Raw genomic sequence first — 17,033 nt, forward strand, 5'->3', positions numbered from 1 at the left:
TAACTGCAATATTAGTGTATTGTTTTTTTTTCAAGACTTGAGTGTCATTTGCAGTAAAGTCTAGGCAACAAAATAACATTGGATTGCTTTCTTAACATTTTTTAGCTGTGTTAGGTTCACATTAACCATTTTTTATTTTACACACAGAGACTGGTCATGCAGATCATATTCTTTGTTGTTTAATTAGTTAAAACCTGCATTTCCCCCTAGCAGGGATGTTTTGCGTGTTTCAGTGAAGGAAAAAAAAGTGTCACCTTTTTGGGCCCTCAGCAGTTTTCATCCCTGTTTTAAACCAGAGGAACTCCATTTGAGGAGGTTTATAGGTGGAGATACAGGCCAGGGAGACGTTGTCTCTCTCTTTATCAGGTCCATTTTCATTTAACTTTAGGGATAAGACTGACATGAAGAAGAAACATGTATGACAAATATGGGACATGTTGAAGGGTTAATAACTGGCCACCCTACAATAGGTAATACCTTAATTGTTTGGTATGATGGCATGTACATAAAATCTAGATTTACCTGATATTTTCAGGTCCACACCCAATGATCCTGTAAATCTCTGAGGAGCGTGATTACTTGTATTTGACTCAAATCTGGAGAAAATCTGCCACTGTCATCTTCAGAGTTTCAGTGTGCAGTTATTGTCTTGGTCATAAAACTCTGTATCTTGTCTTAATCAGTCCAGATGTGTTATACACTCCATCTCCTTGCTGTGAGCCGTCTAGTTTTGTATCGCCTCTCGGAGTGAACCATATCTTTCTTCTAACTAGCTGGGTAGCTGGGTAGCTGTATATACAGTCCAATACCACTGATGAGCCTTTTGATGCACAGATAACGGTAGTCCTGTCCCTGTCACGGTACCAAACAGACCAGGTCTGGGCCAGTGTGCCTGAAAACAGCGATTGAAAACATCATTGTCCTTGTGATGAGAAAAAACACATATAATTAACTGAAAAAAAGATAAAACATACATGGCAGGGAGAGTAGCGTTAACTGTAGAATGTATTGACAGTGCTGTGGTGGCTTATTTCTGCTTTACCACATGAGGAGAGTTACAAACTTCACACACCAGTCAGAGTTATACTTAAACTACATCTTTAATAATAAGAGCTTTGCAAAAGCAATTTGACTTTCAATGATGGACCATTTCTATTGAACCATTGGAAGTGACTACAGAAAATTACAAAGATCTTTTATCGCCAAGATACACCCCTCTCAACCTACATGACGAACCACAGATCTTAGGAATTCTTCACAAAGGGACTTTATAATTGAGAAAGGAGTATCCCTTAGCCAGATAACATTCACTATAAATGATCGCTCAGTTTGGTCCATAAAACGAGGTTCTAATCTCGTTCCTGGTACTTCATAGCACAGAACCATTACCTCATCCAATCTGGAATGCTCTTTAGGTTTTATCACCTAAAGACATCGTAAATATCCTCTGTCAGTGCTATCTCATAGAGGCCCATCCTCAGTGGAACACACACACACACAATAGTTAACAGAATACTCTATTCTGTCGAATAAAACAACCATTATAATGTAATACAAGCATTATAACATAATCTTACAAGCATTATAACATAATCTTGAAATTTTCCACAACAGTGCATGGCAGCTTTAGCCCTGTAGGAAAGAGAGTTGTATTCCAGAAAATATATAATCAATACAATCTTTGATCCAAGAACATAACACACAGCAGAGCAGTTTGTACTATCTGACCAGCAGTGTCCGTTTGTGGAGGAGTACTAATGTCAACATAAAACATCTATTTAGCTGAAATTACTGTCCAACTTCTGCTGTTTGGAGAGAAAGAAATTCCAATAGCCACAACAATACCATAGCCAAACCACCAAACTGATTTGTGTTATTTTGCAATAACACCCACTGGGCAAAAACTGGTTGAATCAACGTTGTGTCCAAGTAATTTCAACCCCCAAAAATCTATATTATGACATTGAATCAATGTGAAAATTGGATTTGCAAAAAAGTCATCAATGTAAGGTCATTGTTTTTTTTTCACCAAACTTTTAACCGAAAATCCAATAACATGGTGACACGTGTTGCTGATTTCACGTTGAATTCACATCAGTTGACAACTCAATACCTCACAAGTAATAATTCAAAACTAGACGTTGAACTGACATCTGTGCCCAGTGGGCAGAGGCAGTATATAATATGGCATGGCATAGACAAGATTAATATACTCAACAGTTTTGTTTGAATTAATTACTTGAGAGGTTTTGAGTTATCTGATTAAACCAAAACTGTAGTAATTCCACCATTACTACTAAATGCTGGATAAACAGATGACACAGACACATTTTGCTGCTATATGTTTATTATTAGACTTTTGAAAGTAGTAAAGGATAGACAGAGATACACGCATACAGAGATAGTCTGATCACAATTATGGGATTATATTTGGATTATAACGAATACAGAGTTCAATAAACATTCCATGCATGAATACTCATAATCCCTCACAACATTATATGGTTGGGAATATGTTTTCACATACAGAAGGTAATTTGAAGGTAATTTTACTATTTTATGTTGAAATGCTTTAGCCTAGAACCTGGACATGAAAGGAAAGTTTTTAAAGGATATTTTGGATCCATGAGATCTTATTTGAAAATTAAAATGTTCTAGCCTCCAAACTTGATATGTACAGGTCTTCCATATTTGTTAAGGATTTTTTCAATCCATGACTGGTTGTTTGAATCTTTGCTACTGATAATGTAACAGCCCCTGACCCCCTTCACCACCGCACACGTGGTCTTTGGACCGCAGGGCGCCACCTCACAGGCCATCTCGCCGGAGTTACAGCTGCAGCGGTGGTGGCAGTTCTCCTTATAGAAGACCTCGCCGTTCACAAAGTAGCGACCCTTGTGGTGACAGCCACAGTTCTTCACGTGGACACACTTGTCATCACTCATCAGGAAACCAGGTTTGCATTGACAGCCCTCCCCTGAAGGAGTGGTGCATCCTGGGGCGGAGGTCATTGAGTAGCATGTGGCCGGGCACCCGGAGGCCGAGAGGCTGTAGACACTGTTCTCTGGACAGGGGAGGTCTGAAAACACACAGGGAGAAAGAAAGGTCTGTGGAATCATTTACAATTTTACAGTTTCAGGATTTCATTTAAAATGTAGGGTTTCGAATTTGCAGTCTTATTTTACTGTCCGATTCCTGTTTAAAGAATTTATAAATTGCGACTCATCATAAACCTGAAGAGTAGTGTTAGAAAACCAGAGGACTTACGGCAGAAGTCTTTACTCCTCCAGGCCTCAATTTTCCCTCCTTTCTCCTGACACTCTTCCACATAGTTGGTGATGATGTCACAGGCTGCCGTCAGTAGGCCGTTGTTGAGGATCATGTCATAGATGCAGTCTTCTTTGTACTCATCAGAGTCCACTCTACCATTGCAGTCTCTGAGGGGACCACTCTTATCCACAATGACATCACAGGCGCTGACATATTTGGGCTTTATAAGGGGGATGTCTACAACGGCACAATCTTTGCACTCGTGGGAGCAGCCCGGTACGTCAGCTACCCAGTAACTGTTTCCAAACTCCTTGGGACTCATGGGCTTTTTCCCATTGGGCAGAAGCAGGTCGTCATCAGGGTTGTCATTGAGGTTGCCACAGAGACCACAGATGGCGTTGTGGTAGGTGCTCGGGACCTTCACCCTCACCTCGCTGGACCAGTCGCAGGAGACCGTGAGACCGAAATGAGTCTCCAGAACAGCAAAACGTCTGTTTCTGTAGATCTGAACCTCAGTGTTGTTGGAGTAGTATGGCAGAGACGTCAGGACATCGTTCACCTAAAATACAGTCCAGTAAAAATAGAGAGTGGAATGGATACTATTCCGTAAGAGTGTTTTTTTTCTCTTCAAAACAGTATATTATACAAAATAGATAGGACCTTTAATACTCACCAGAACTTTGCCGTGATAATCACCTGTGATGGTGTAACTACTTCCCAACACAATGACAGTCACCACCTTGGCGTAAGAGACTCTGGTGCTGCCCCTGTTGTTGTTCTCCAGAGTCACCTCAAAGCTCTCCAGATCGGGATCTTTGGAGCAGACCCCCGCCAGCTTGTAGATACAGTTTCCCTGGAAGTCGAAGCGCTTCCCATCAAAGGTGCGGAAGTGGGGGTCCCCCTGTGCTGAGCAGGTCTTGTAGCTGAGAGGGTAGCAGTCCTGAACCCCGTTGACCACTGCACAGTGCTCACTAGCCTTGCACTTCCTAGGCATACACACCAACTGCTGTGTGGCTCCGTTGCACAAACACTTACTCTGACATGTATTGCCCTCCCAGAAGGTTTCTTCAGGCAGGTAGTAGTGGTCATTGTGTGTACAGCCACACCCTGACTCCTTGACGACACAGTGTTCACCACTGAGCACGTAACCCTTGTCGCACTGGCAGCCCTCCACACAGACTTTGGAACAGATCTCGGGGACATTGGGAATGGCACAGGTAGCAGGGCAGGCAGTGCCACATAGCTCATAGTGGCTGTGGTATGGGCAAGCCAGGGCTGTTCGAGTTGAGAAAAAACAAACATTACAAATGTAGTCCTAAAACATTCTGCAAATTCATTATACACATTTAGGAATGTCTGAGTTCATAAATGTGATGTTTTGTTTTAGCTGAGTACTTACGGCAGTTGGAGGCCTTTCTCCACAGCGGTGAGACTACAACCCCAGCCTGCTGACATTCGGCCACGTAGTTAGCCAAGGCCTCACACAACACCTCCTGACGACCCTCATTCAGACACACATCATAGAGGCAGTCTGAGGCAAACTTCTTCACCGGCACTTTCTTATGACACTGGTGAAATGGGCCCCCTCCATCTGTCATCAAACCACAGTACTGTGGTCCAGTGTAAAGTGCCCGGTCTGCATCTGAGCACGTGGGGCAGTTGCCGTTACAGACATGCCAGCAGAATGGATCACCGTCAGCAATGCTCCAGGATGCCACCCACGCCGTGGTATTTGCCGAAAGCACACCTGTGGGAGTGGTGAAGTCATCTGTTTTGTTACCATTGTAGTTGCCACAAATGCCACCGAGGTTGTCGTAGTAACTGCTGCTGATGGTCACCATGAAGAAGGCGGTCCAGTCAAAAGTGATCTTCAGGCCAACATCTGTCTGGATGGTCCCTTGGATACCAGACTCTGTGATTTGGATGTTGCCAGACTCCAAACTCACAGGGAGGTCAGACCTAATGCCATCAATCTGAGACAAGAGAGAGAGAAGAGGATTTAAAGAGGATTAAGAGCATAGAAGATTCTTACATTCAACCTCATCATGGAAAATCTGTATCAAATATAACTGGAAGCCACCCACCTCCACTGTCCCTCTTTGGCCTGTGAGAATGGTGATCCTGTGACCACTCAGGTCTATGTTGGCTGATTTGAGGAAGGAGCCTTTGGAGTTGACTCGCAGTTCGTTCTTAGTCTGGATGCTGAACTGAGGCAGGGAGGGATCTTTGCCCGTCGTATTCACCAGAATGTAGGAGCAGGTACCCATGAAGGAGAAGGGCTGGCCATCGAACGTGCTGTAGTGAGGGTCACCGAACAACCAGCAGTAGGCCTTGGACTGGGCCACACATATCGCCTTATTGTTCATCACCACACAGTTCTCTTTCTCACGGCACTCGGTGTCCTCACAGGGGTCTGACAACATGTGCATTAGAAATGTTAACATATCTTGCTCATAGTAATATCAAAATAGAACATCAACAAAGTCCATCATTCTACATCCAAATGTACTAACACAAAGCCATATCTGTTTGGTTTAATTATTATTTATGTATTTTTTTACCTGTGCTGTAGCAGTCCATGACTCCATTCTTCACCCCACATTTCTGGCCCTCTTTGCACTGGGAGTTCTTGCAGGTGAACACTCCTGCTGCACAGCTGCAGGTCTCAGAACAGTTGCCCAGCATCACATACTGGCCAGACTGAAAACCAGCAAGACATCTGTTGGATTCTGGGTTAATCTTGGAAAATTGCTATCCTAGAGACTTGTTTTTACATCAGAAGGTAATTGTTATCTGTAGGAGCGAGAGGGCTTTGGAATGTGTCAGGTGTACGGGAGGAAGTCACAGGATTGCTATAGGGGATACGGATGGACATCTGTAGATTAGGCAAATGAGGGATTGAGGTCAGGTCAGATCCCCTTCAGGGAGAAATTATGGTTTATTACCCCATTACTTCCTCTTCTTGTCGAACAATAATCGATGTAAGGATTGGAGAGAAGGAGGAGTGCCTATATTGGAGTTTGTAGACTTGCGGTGGTTGAAACAACTTTTGTCTAATGCAGCTTGATATGATCCTCTGGGCAAAATAAACTTGGTTATTAAGCATTCATAGTGTCCGTAGAGTTTTTTTACTCTGGGAATTAGAACCTAACACATGTAAATGATATCATGGAGTTTACACTATGGTGGAAACCATAGGATGATTGTAAACAATAAATATTTACCAAGGATAGGGACTGATAATATTATCTGCATTTAGTGTAGAAAAGATATAGGCCTATAAATGTAATAATCACTTTAGGATACCTTAGCTTTGTTTATATATGATATGGCAATGTATTTGTCAATACACAATAAACCAGTAATCACCTTGTAATAGTGTCCATCAACCACACAGCCACAGTTCTCCAGTAGGACACACTTGCCACCATCAAACACAAATCCGTTGTCACACTGGCAGCCCTCCTGGCATAGTGGGCATTTTGGAGACTCACTGAGAGAGTCACAGGTAGAAGAACAGGTGTCGGCACACAACTCATAGTGACTGTTAGCTGGACACGTCAGAGCTAGAGGACAGATGGAAATGGGAGGAGATGCATGTTATCAAAAAACTGAAATCAGCTTCAGCTTCAATTGTTTTTCAGCAGAGCATTAGGTCAGAGAAATATTGCACACTAAGATAAACCAGGATAAGGTAAATTAACTTTAAATATCAAAATTCACTCACGACAAAACTGGTCGGATCTCCAGCTGCTGACAATGCCACCGGATTCCTGACAGAAAGTCACATATGTCTGTAAGTGGCGGCACAGGGCATCCCCACCCTCTCCCTCCTTCATGCACTCCTCAAAGTGCTCTTGTGGTGGCACCACAGCATGGCATTGGGCAAATGGACCCTTGGTTGACTTTATGATGCTACAAGCCGGTGGGGGTCCACTGGTGGGAGGACACTTCAAGCCACCGTCACATCCTGTCTGACATTTGACCCCTTCCTGAACCACCAACCACCCTGCTGCAAACTTCTCCACAGACGGCTCCTGCAGCCCACTGGGCAGCAGGAAGTCATCCTCCTTCTTGTCATTATAGTTCCCACAGAGACCACCGGTAACACCTTTGTAAGTGGATGGAAGATGTATGATGGCGCCAGCAACTGTGTCGTAGGTCACCATCAAGCCAAAGTCTGTTACCACGACGATGTTAATGCCGTTCTGGTAGGCCCTGACCTTTCCATCTCCGAGTGACAGTGGGAGATTTGCTGTAACGTCATCCACCTGTGAAAGGAGAAAAGATTGAAAACATCAGTTTTCTAATCAAGTGTTGCTTTTTAATACTGAAAGGAATAGATCAAGACAGAAAACTACCATTATTTCCCATATAACTTTGGGAGACATAGATATCTTGTATTTGTAGGCCTGTATGTCAACCCTCCTGGTGACCGTTGCATCATCCATTTTGGTCAACTGCTGCACAGACACAACAAATGGAGCCATCGATCCGTCTTTCTCCACAACCTCCGACATTTTGTACACACAGTCCCCGTGTAGGCTGAAGCAGCTGCCATCGAACGAGTGGAATCTCCTGGCCCCGCTCACATGGCAGGTGCCCGTGCTAATGGATACACAGGCCTGCACCCCGTCTTGGACCTGGCACTTCTCATTGGGACCGCAGGCAAATTTTACATTACACTCCACATCTCCATTCTTGTTACACACACAGCGCTCTTTGCACTGGCCGTTGGGGAAGAACACCTGGCCCATCTGGTAGTACTGGCCTTGGTGAACGCAGCCACATTCAGCCAGCAGCACACACTCGCTGTCGCTCAGTATGAACCCTTCGTCACAGACACATCCCTCAGTGCACAGGGAGTTCTCACAGCTCTCAGGCTCATCGAGGCCGCTGCAGGTCTGGGGGCAGCCTGAGGCACACACCTCATAGTGGCTGTTGGCCTTACAGGAAGATGCTACAACACATTAGGTCAAACATGATAGAATTTAATGTTGGAACCAGAAGCTGTTCGCTAGACAAATCACTTCTGACTTATAGTAATGATCAAAATTGTTACAGTAGTTGTTTTGAAATATACATCTGATGAGGTGTGTCTGTGCACTACTTACGACAGAAGCTGTCCGACCTCCACTGTTCCACCTTGGCAGGGGCATCCTGGCAGGCAGTGGTGTAGGTGCTGAGGGCGTTACAGAGGGCAGAGGCATGGCCACGGTACAGACACATATCAAACACACAGTCCTCATAGTACTCTCTGGGGTCCACCTTGGCGTGGCAGTCCTTGAACGGACCGTTTTTGTCTGTGATCCTGCCGCAATATTTCCCTGTTTGGTAATCAAGCATCAGGCTGTGGTCACAGGTGGGGCACTTTTTGCCGTCGCAGTCGCTGGAGCAGCCAGGGTCGTTCCCCACTTTCCAGCTGTCCCCGAATACTGTCGGGGTGTTAGCAGGGCTCTTGTCTGGTTTGAGGAGATTGTCGTTCCGTTGGCCATTCCAGTTTCCGCAGAGCCCTCCGATGAGGTCTGAGTAGGAGCTGGGGAGGGTTAGGGAGACGTGGCTGTTCCAGTTGAACTTCAGTGTCAGGCCAAATTTGGTCTTCACCACCCCGAAATACCCACTGCGGAAGATGGACAGTTGACCATCTTCTACATCAAATGGCAAGTTCACATACTGGTTGTTGACCTGGGAAGAGAGAAAGAAACTTGAATGAAACATGAAGGATGATAATGTCCTGATATTTCTTCTTACATTAAGTAGTATAATCATAAAAGCTCATTGACAAAATAAACCCAGAAGGCAATTATGTCATTCATTTGGAATGGATAACATTTTAAGGTAGCTTACCAATACTTTGCCAGGGTTGTCCCTACTCATGATGATGATGTTTTTGAAGACAGTGATGGTGACTGTCTTTGTGTAAGACACTGCCGTGTTCCTCCCCCTATTCTGATTGTTTACAAGCACCTCAAAATGAGTCAGAGATCTGTCGTCTTTGCTGACCAATTTGGAGAGAACGTAAGTACACGTTCCCTGGAAGTCAAACCTCTTGCCATCAAACGTGCGGTAGTGGGGGTCGCCTGAACCTTGGCAGGTGGCATACGATGTTGGGTAGCAATCTCTCTTACCACTCTGCAGGCCACACACCTCTGATTTCTTGCATGCTGTTGCTTTGCATTCAACCTTGGCTGTTCCTGGATTGCATTCACACTGCTTTGTGCATTTGTCATCTTCCCAGAACTTCATTCCAGACGGGTAGTATCGTCCTTCATAAGACCAGCCACAGCTCTCCTTGGAGATGCATTTGTCTCCACTGAGGACAAAGCCCTTGTTGCATTGACAGGTCTCCACACAGGGTTCCTTGCACTTTGCTTCGGCATCTAGATCTGAACAAGAGGCAGGGCAAGCTGTGCCACACGCCTCGTAATAGCTGTTTGACGGACATTCCAGTGCTGCAAATGTGAAATTAGAAAATATATGTAAATAATAGTGAAAAGTGCAATCTAAAAATCTTTATGAAATGTCTGGAAAGAAAGAAACTCACGGCATCCAGTGATTGTCCTCCACTCAGGGCTAATTTTGACCCCCTCAGCCAAGCAGGCATCATTGTAGCTTTTGATGTTCTCACAGAGGAACTGGTAGATGCCTTTATTGATGCAGACGTCATACACACAGTTGTCCATGAACACGCCTGGGTCCAGGACCTTGTGGCAGCTTGCAAATGGGCCATCTTTTTTGGCCAAGAGACCACATAACTTCTCTCCCTTGTATTTCTGTTGGAGAGCCGGAGTGCAGCTAGGACATTCCCCTTGGCAGTCATCATGACAGAACAAGTCGCCATCTTCAGTTCTCCAGCTCTGGGCAAACTTCACCACTGTGGGTTCCTTGTTACCTTTGGGGTTAGTGAACTCGTCGTTGTGATCCCCGTTGTAGTTCCCACAGAGCCCACCCAGGGTGCGGAAGTAGCTGCTGGGGACAGTGATGTAGAACTTCATGTTCCAGTCGTACATAACCTTCAGGCCAAAGTTTGTCTTCAGAACAGCATAGCTGCCACTATACACCACCGTTAGGTTTCCCCCGGCTAGGGTCACAGGCAGGTAGACATTCTCACCATTCACCTAAGAAAAGATCAATAAGCATATGGAAAAACCACTCAGTTCACCTCCTGGATTGACCAAATTTACCATGGAACCGACCCCAACTCTGATCATTTCCCTCTGGTCTCTTGTTACTTACCTCAACCTTCCCTTTATGCGTGCTGATCACAACAGTCAGCCCATAGACCGTGACTGAGACTTTCCTCACGAAAGACACCCTCTTGTTCCCTCTGTGGTTGTTCTTGGTCAGGACAGTGAACGGGGTGAGACCAGGTTCAGATTTAACAACCGTGGCCATGACGTAAGAGCAGGTGCCCTGGAAGTCAAACCGCTCCCCATCAAAGGTGAGGTAGTGGGGATCCCCCACAGCCCTGCAGGTGGCCTTGGACTGGGCCACACATACCGCCTTATTGTTCATCACCACACAGTTTTCTTTCTCACGGCACTCAGTGTCCTCACAGGGGTCTGACAAAATGTGCATTAGAGATGTGAACATATCTTGCTCATAGTAATATCAAAATAGAACATCAACAAAGTCCATAATTCTACATCCAAATGTACTAACACAAAGCCATATCTGTTTGGTTTAATTATTATTTATGTATTTTTTTACCTGTGCTGTAGCAGTCCATGACTCCATTCTTCACCCCACATTTCTGGCCCTCTTTGCACTGGGAGTTCTTGCAGGTGAACACTCCTGCGGCACAGCTGCAGGTCTCAGAACAGTTGCCCAGGACCACAGACTGGCCAGACTGAAAACCAGCAAAACATGTCAATGATATCATTGAGTGTTTATACTATGGTGGTAACCATTGGATGATTGTAAACAATAGATATTTACCAAGGATAGTGATTGATTATATTATTTCCACCTTATATTTGCATTTTGCGTAGAACAGATATAGGACTATATTTGTAATAATCACTTTAGGATAACATAGATTTGTTTATATATGATATGGCAATGTATCTGTCAATACACAATAAACCAGTAATCACCTTGTAATAGTGTCCATCAACCACACAGCCACAGTTCTCCAGTAGGACACACTTGCCACCATCAAACACAAATCCGTTGTCACACTGGCAGCCCTCCTGGCATAGTGGGCATTTTGGAGACTCACTGAGAGAGTCACAGGTAGAAGAACAGGTGTCGGCACACAACTCATAGTGACTGTTAGCTGGACACGTCAGAGCTAGAGGACAGATGGAAATGGGAGGAGATGCATGTTATCAAAAAACTGAAATCAGCTTCAGCTTCAATTGTTTTTCAGCAGAGCATTAGGTCAGAGAAATATTGCACACTAAGATAAACCAGGATAAGGTAAATTAACTTTAAATATCAAAATTCACTCACGACAAAACTGGTCGGATCTCCAGCTGCTGACAATGCCACCGGATTCCTGACAGAAAGTCACATATGTCTGTAAGTGGCGGCACAGGGCATCCCCACCCTCTCCCTCCTTCATGCACTCCTCAAAGTGCTCTTGTGGTGGCACCACAGCATGGCATTGGGCAAATGGACCCTTGGTTGACTTTATGATGCTACAAGCCGGTGGGGGTCCACTGGTGGGAGGACACTTCAAGCCACCGTCACATCCTGTCTGACATTTGACCCCTTCCTGAACCACCAACCACCCTGCTGCAAACTTCTCCACAGACGGCTCCTGCAGCCCACTGGGCAGCAGGAAGTCATCCTCCTTCTTGTCATTATAGTTCCCACAGAGACCACCGGTAACACCTTTGTAAGTGGATGGAAGATGTATGATGGCGCCAGCAACTGTGTCGTAGGTCACCATCAAGCCAAAGTCTGTTACCACGACGATGTTAATGCCGTTCTGGTAGGCCCTGACCTTTCCATCTCCGAGTGACAGTGGGAGATTTGCTGTAACGTCATCCACCTGTGAAAGGAGAAAAGATTGAAAACATCAGTTTTCTAATCAAGTGTTGCTTTTTAATACTGAAAGGAATAGATCAAGACAGAAAACTACCATTATTTCCCATATAACTTTGGGAGACATAGATATCTTGTATTTGTAGGCCTGTATGTCAACCCTCCTGGTGACCGTTGCATCATCCATTTTGGTCAACTGCTGCACAGACACAACAAATGGAGCCATCGATCCGTCTTTCTCCACAACCTCCGACATTTTGTACACACAGTCCCCGTGTAGGCTGAAGCAGCTGCCATCGAACGAGTGGAATCTCCTGGCCCCGCTCACATGGCAGGTGCCCGTGCTAATGGATACACAGGCCTGCACCCCGTCTTGGACCTGGCACTTCTCATTGGGACCGCAGGCAAATTTTACATTACACTCCACATCTCCATTCTTGTTACACACACAGCGCTCTTTGCACTGGCCGTTGGGGAAGAACACCTGGCCCATCTGGTAGTACTGGCCTTGGTGAACGCAGCCACATTCAGCCAGCAGCACACACTCGCTGTCGCTCAGTATGAACCCTTCGTCACAGACACATCCCTCAGTGCACAGGGAGTTCTCACAGCTCTCAGGCTCATCGAGGCCGCTGCAGGTCTGGGGGCAGCCTGAGGCACACACCTCATAGTGGCTGTTGGCCTTACAGGAAGATGCTACAACACATTAGGTCAAACATGATAGAATTTAATGTTGGAACCAGAAGCTGTTCGCTAGACAAATCACTTCTGACTTATAGTAATGATCAAAATTGTTACAGTAGTTGTTTTGAAATATACATCTGATGAGGTGTGTCTGTGCACTACTTACGACAGAAGCTGTCCGACCTCCACTGTTCCACCTTGGCAGGGGCATCCTGGCAGGCAGTGGTGTAGGTGCTGAGGGCGTTACAGAGGGCAGAGGCATGGCCACGGTACAGACACATATCAAACACACAGTCCTCATAGTACTCTCTGGGGTCCACCTTGGCGTGGCAGTCCTTGAACGGACCGTTTTTGTCTGTGATCCTGCCGCAATATTTCCCTGTTTGGTAATCAAGCATCAGGCTGTGGTCACAGGTGGGGCACTTTTTGCCGTCGCAGTCGCTGGAGCAGCCAGGGTCGTTCCCCACTTTCCAGCTGTCCCCGAATACTGTCGGGGTGTTAGCAGGGCTCTTGTCTGGTTTGAGGAGATTGTCGTTCCGTTGGCCATTCCAGTTTCCGCAGAGCCCTCCGATGAGGTCTGAGTAGGAGCTGGGGAGGGTTAGGGAGACGTGGCTGTTCCAGTTGAACTTCAGTGTCAGGCCAAATTTGGTCTTCACCACCCCGAAATACCCACTGCGGAAGATGGACAGTTGACCATCTTCTACATCAAATGGCAAGTTCACATACTGGTTGTTGACCTGGGAAGAGAGAAAGAAACTTGAATGAAACATGAAGGATGATAATGTCCTGATATTTCTTCTTACATTAAGTAGTATAATCATAAAAGCTCATTGACAAAATAAACCCAGAAGGCAATTATGTCATTCATTTGGAATGGATAACATTTTAAGGTAGCTTACCAATACTTTGCCAGGGTTGTCCCTACTCATGATGATGATGTTTTTGAAGACAGTGATGGTGACTGTCTTTGTGTAAGACACTGCCGTGTTCCTCCCCCTATTCTGATTGTTTACAAGCACCTCAAAATGAGTCAGAGATCTGTCGTCTTTGCTGACCAATTTGGAGAGAACGTAAGTACACGTTCCCTGGAAGTCAAACCTCTTGCCATCAAACGTGCGGTAGTGGGGGTCGCCTGAACCTTGGCAGGTGGCATACGATGTTGGGTAGCAATCTCTCTTACCACTCTGCAGGCCACACACCTCTGATTTCTTGCATGCTGTTGCTTTGCATTCAACCTTGGCTGTTCCTGGATTGCATTCACACTGCTTTGTGCATTTGTCATCTTCCCAGAACTTCATTCCAGACGGGTAGTATCGTCCTTCATAAGAGCAGCCACAGCTCTCCTTGGAGATGCATTTGTCTCCACTGAGGACAAAGCCCTTGTTGCATTGACAGGTCTCCACACAGGGTTCCTTGCACTTTGCTTCGGCATCTAGATCTGAACAAGAGGCAGGGCAAGCTGTGCCACACGCCTCGTAATAGCTGTTTGACGGACATTCCAGTGCTGCAAATGTGAAATTAGAAAATATATGTAAATAATAGTGAAAAGTGCAATCTAAAAATCTTTATGAAATGTCTGGAAAGAAAGAAACTCACGGCATCCAGTGATTGTCCTCCACTCAGGGCTAATTTTGACCCCCTCAGCCAAGCAGGCATCATTGTAGCTTTTGATGTTCTCACAGAGGAACTGGTAGATGCCTTTATTGATGCAGACGTCATACACACAGTTGTCCATGAACACGCCTGGGTCCAGGACCTTGTGGCAGCTTGCAAATGGGCCATCTTTTTTGGCCAAGAGACCACATAACTTCTCTCCCTTGTATTTCTGTTGGAGAGCCGGAGTGCAGCTAGGACATTCCCCTTGGCAGTCATCATGACAGAACAAGTCGCCATCTTCAGTTCTCCAGCTCTGGGCAAACTTCACCACTGTGGGTTCCTTGTTACCTTTGGGGTTAGTGAACTCGTCGTTGTGATCCCCGTTGTAGTTCCCACAGAGCCCACCCAGGGTGCGGAAGTAGCTGCTGGGGACAGTGATGTAGAACTTCATGTTCCAGTCGTACATAACCTTCAGGCCAAAGTTTGTCTTCAGAACAGCATAGCTGCCACTATACACCACCGTTAGGTTTCCCCCGGCTAGGGTCACAGGCAGGTAGACATTCTCACCATTCACCTAAGAAAAGATCAATAAGCATATGGAAAAACCACTCAGTTCACCTCCTGGATTGACCAAATTTACCATGGAACCGACCCCAACTCTGATCATTTCCCTCTGGTCTCTTGTTACTTACCTCAACCTTCCCTTTATGCGTGCTGATCACAACAGTCAGCCCATAGACCGTGACTGAGACTTTCCTCACGAAAGACACCCTCTTGTTCCCTCTGTGGTTGTTCTTGGTCAGGACAGTGAACGGGGTGAGACCAGGTTCAGATTTAACAACCGTGGCCATGACGTAAGAGCAGGTGCCCTGGAAGTCAAACCGCTCCCCATCAAAGGTGAGGTAGTGGGGATCCCCCACAGCCCTGCAGGTGGCCTTGGACTGGGCCACACATACCGCCTTATTGTTCATCACCACACAGTTTTCTTTCTCACGGCACTCAGTGTCCTCACAGGGGTCTGACAAAATGTGCATTAGAGATGTGAACATATCTTGCTCATAGTAATATCAAAATAGAACATCAACAAAGTCCATAATTCTACATCCAAATGTACTAACACAAAGCCATATCTGTTTGGTTTAATTATTATTTATGTATTTTTTTACCTGTGCTGTAGCAGTCCATGACTCCATTCTTCACCCCACATTTCTGGCCCTCTTTGCACTGGGAGTTCTTGCAGGTGAACACTCCTGCGGCACAGCTGCAGGTCTCAGAACAGTTGCCCAGGACCACAGACTGGCCAGACTGAAAACCAGCAAAACATGTCAATGATATCATTGAGTGTTTATACTATGGTGGTAACCATTGGATGATTGTAAACAATAGATATTTACCAAGGATAGTGATTGATTATATTATTTCCACCTTATATTTGCATTTTGCGTAGAACAGATATAGGACTATATTTGTAATAATCACTTTAGGATAACATAGATTTGTTTATATATGATATGGCAATGTATCTGTCAATACACAATAAACCAGTAATCACCTTGTAATAGTGTCCATCAACCACACAGCCACAGTTCTCCAGTAGGACACACTTGCCACCATCAAACACAAATCCGTTGTCACACTGGCAGCCCTCCTGGCATAGTGGGCATTTTGGAGACTCACTGAGAGAGTCACAGGTAGAAGAACAGGTGTCGGCACACAACTCATAGTGACTGTTAGCTGGACACGTCAGAGCTAGAGGACAGATGGAAATGGGAGGAGATGCATGTTATCAAAAAACTGAAATCAGCTTCAGCTTCAATTGTTTTTCAGCAGAGCATTAGGTCAGAGAAATATTGCACACTAAGATAAACCAGGATAAGGTAAATTAACTTTAAATATCAAAATTCACTCACGACAAAACTGGTCGGATCTCCAGCTGCTGACAATGCCACCGGATTCCTGACAGAAAGTCACATATGTCTGTAAGTGGCGGCACAGGGCATCCCCACCCTCTCCCTCCTTCATGCACTCCTCAAAGTGCTCTTGTGGTGGCACCACAGCATGGCATTGGGCAAATGGACCCTTGGTTGACTTTATGATGCTACAAGCCGGTGGGGGTCCACTGGTGGGAGGACACTTCAAGCCACCGTCACATCCTGTCTGACATTTGACCCCTTCCTGAACCACCAACCACCCTGCTGCAAACTTCTCCACAGACGGCTCCTGCAGCCCACTGGGCAGCAGGAAGTCATCCTCCTTCTTGTCATTATAGTTCCCACAGAGACCACCGGTAACACCTTTGTAAGTGGATGGAAGATGTATGATGGCGCCAGCAACTGTGTCGTAGGTCACCATCAAGCCAAAGTCTGTTACCACGACGATGTTAATGCCGTTCTGGTAGGCCCTGACCTTTCCATCTCCGAGTGACAGTGGGAGATTTGCTGTAACGTCATCCACCTGTGAAAGGAGAAAAGATTGAAAACATCAGTTTTCTA

General features: G+C 45.6%; 1 protein-coding gene across 1 annotated transcript in view; it reads right to left on the bottom strand.

Moving 5' to 3' along the window:
- Positions 1 to 2,338: 2,338 nt before the first annotated feature.
- LOC129856827 (IgGFc-binding protein-like) overlaps positions 2,339 to 17,033 on the bottom strand; it is a 36,427-nt gene continuing 21,732 nt past the window's right edge. The window contains exons 18-41 of the mRNA XM_055924530.1: positions 16,452 to 16,995; positions 16,094 to 16,290; positions 15,708 to 15,846; positions 15,234 to 15,559; positions 14,542 to 15,115; positions 13,845 to 14,449; positions 13,112 to 13,682; positions 12,359 to 12,957; positions 11,725 to 12,268; positions 11,367 to 11,563; positions 10,981 to 11,119; positions 10,507 to 10,832; positions 9,815 to 10,388; positions 9,118 to 9,722; positions 8,385 to 8,955; positions 7,632 to 8,230; positions 6,998 to 7,541; positions 6,640 to 6,836; positions 5,832 to 5,970; positions 5,355 to 5,683; positions 4,670 to 5,243; positions 3,944 to 4,545; positions 3,268 to 3,829; positions 2,339 to 3,079 (exon numbers count right to left, since the gene is read on the bottom strand). Coding sequence (XP_055780505.1) covers positions 2,655 to 3,079; positions 3,268 to 3,829; positions 3,944 to 4,545; positions 4,670 to 5,243; positions 5,355 to 5,683; positions 5,832 to 5,970; positions 6,640 to 6,836; positions 6,998 to 7,541; positions 7,632 to 8,230; positions 8,385 to 8,955; positions 9,118 to 9,722; positions 9,815 to 10,388; positions 10,507 to 10,832; positions 10,981 to 11,119; positions 11,367 to 11,563; positions 11,725 to 12,268; positions 12,359 to 12,957; positions 13,112 to 13,682; positions 13,845 to 14,449; positions 14,542 to 15,115; positions 15,234 to 15,559; positions 15,708 to 15,846; positions 16,094 to 16,290; positions 16,452 to 16,995 — 10,482 coding nt within the window. The 3' untranslated portion in view covers positions 2,339 to 2,654. The remainder of the gene's footprint in view (positions 3,080 to 3,267; positions 3,830 to 3,943; positions 4,546 to 4,669; positions 5,244 to 5,354; positions 5,684 to 5,831; positions 5,971 to 6,639; positions 6,837 to 6,997; positions 7,542 to 7,631; positions 8,231 to 8,384; positions 8,956 to 9,117; positions 9,723 to 9,814; positions 10,389 to 10,506; positions 10,833 to 10,980; positions 11,120 to 11,366; positions 11,564 to 11,724; positions 12,269 to 12,358; positions 12,958 to 13,111; positions 13,683 to 13,844; positions 14,450 to 14,541; positions 15,116 to 15,233; positions 15,560 to 15,707; positions 15,847 to 16,093; positions 16,291 to 16,451; positions 16,996 to 17,033) is intronic.

This window comes from Salvelinus fontinalis, chromosome 6 (genome assembly GCF_029448725.1).
Source record: "Salvelinus fontinalis isolate EN_2023a chromosome 6, ASM2944872v1, whole genome shotgun sequence".
Classification (NCBI taxonomy): Eukaryota; Metazoa; Chordata; class Actinopteri; order Salmoniformes; family Salmonidae; genus Salvelinus; species Salvelinus fontinalis.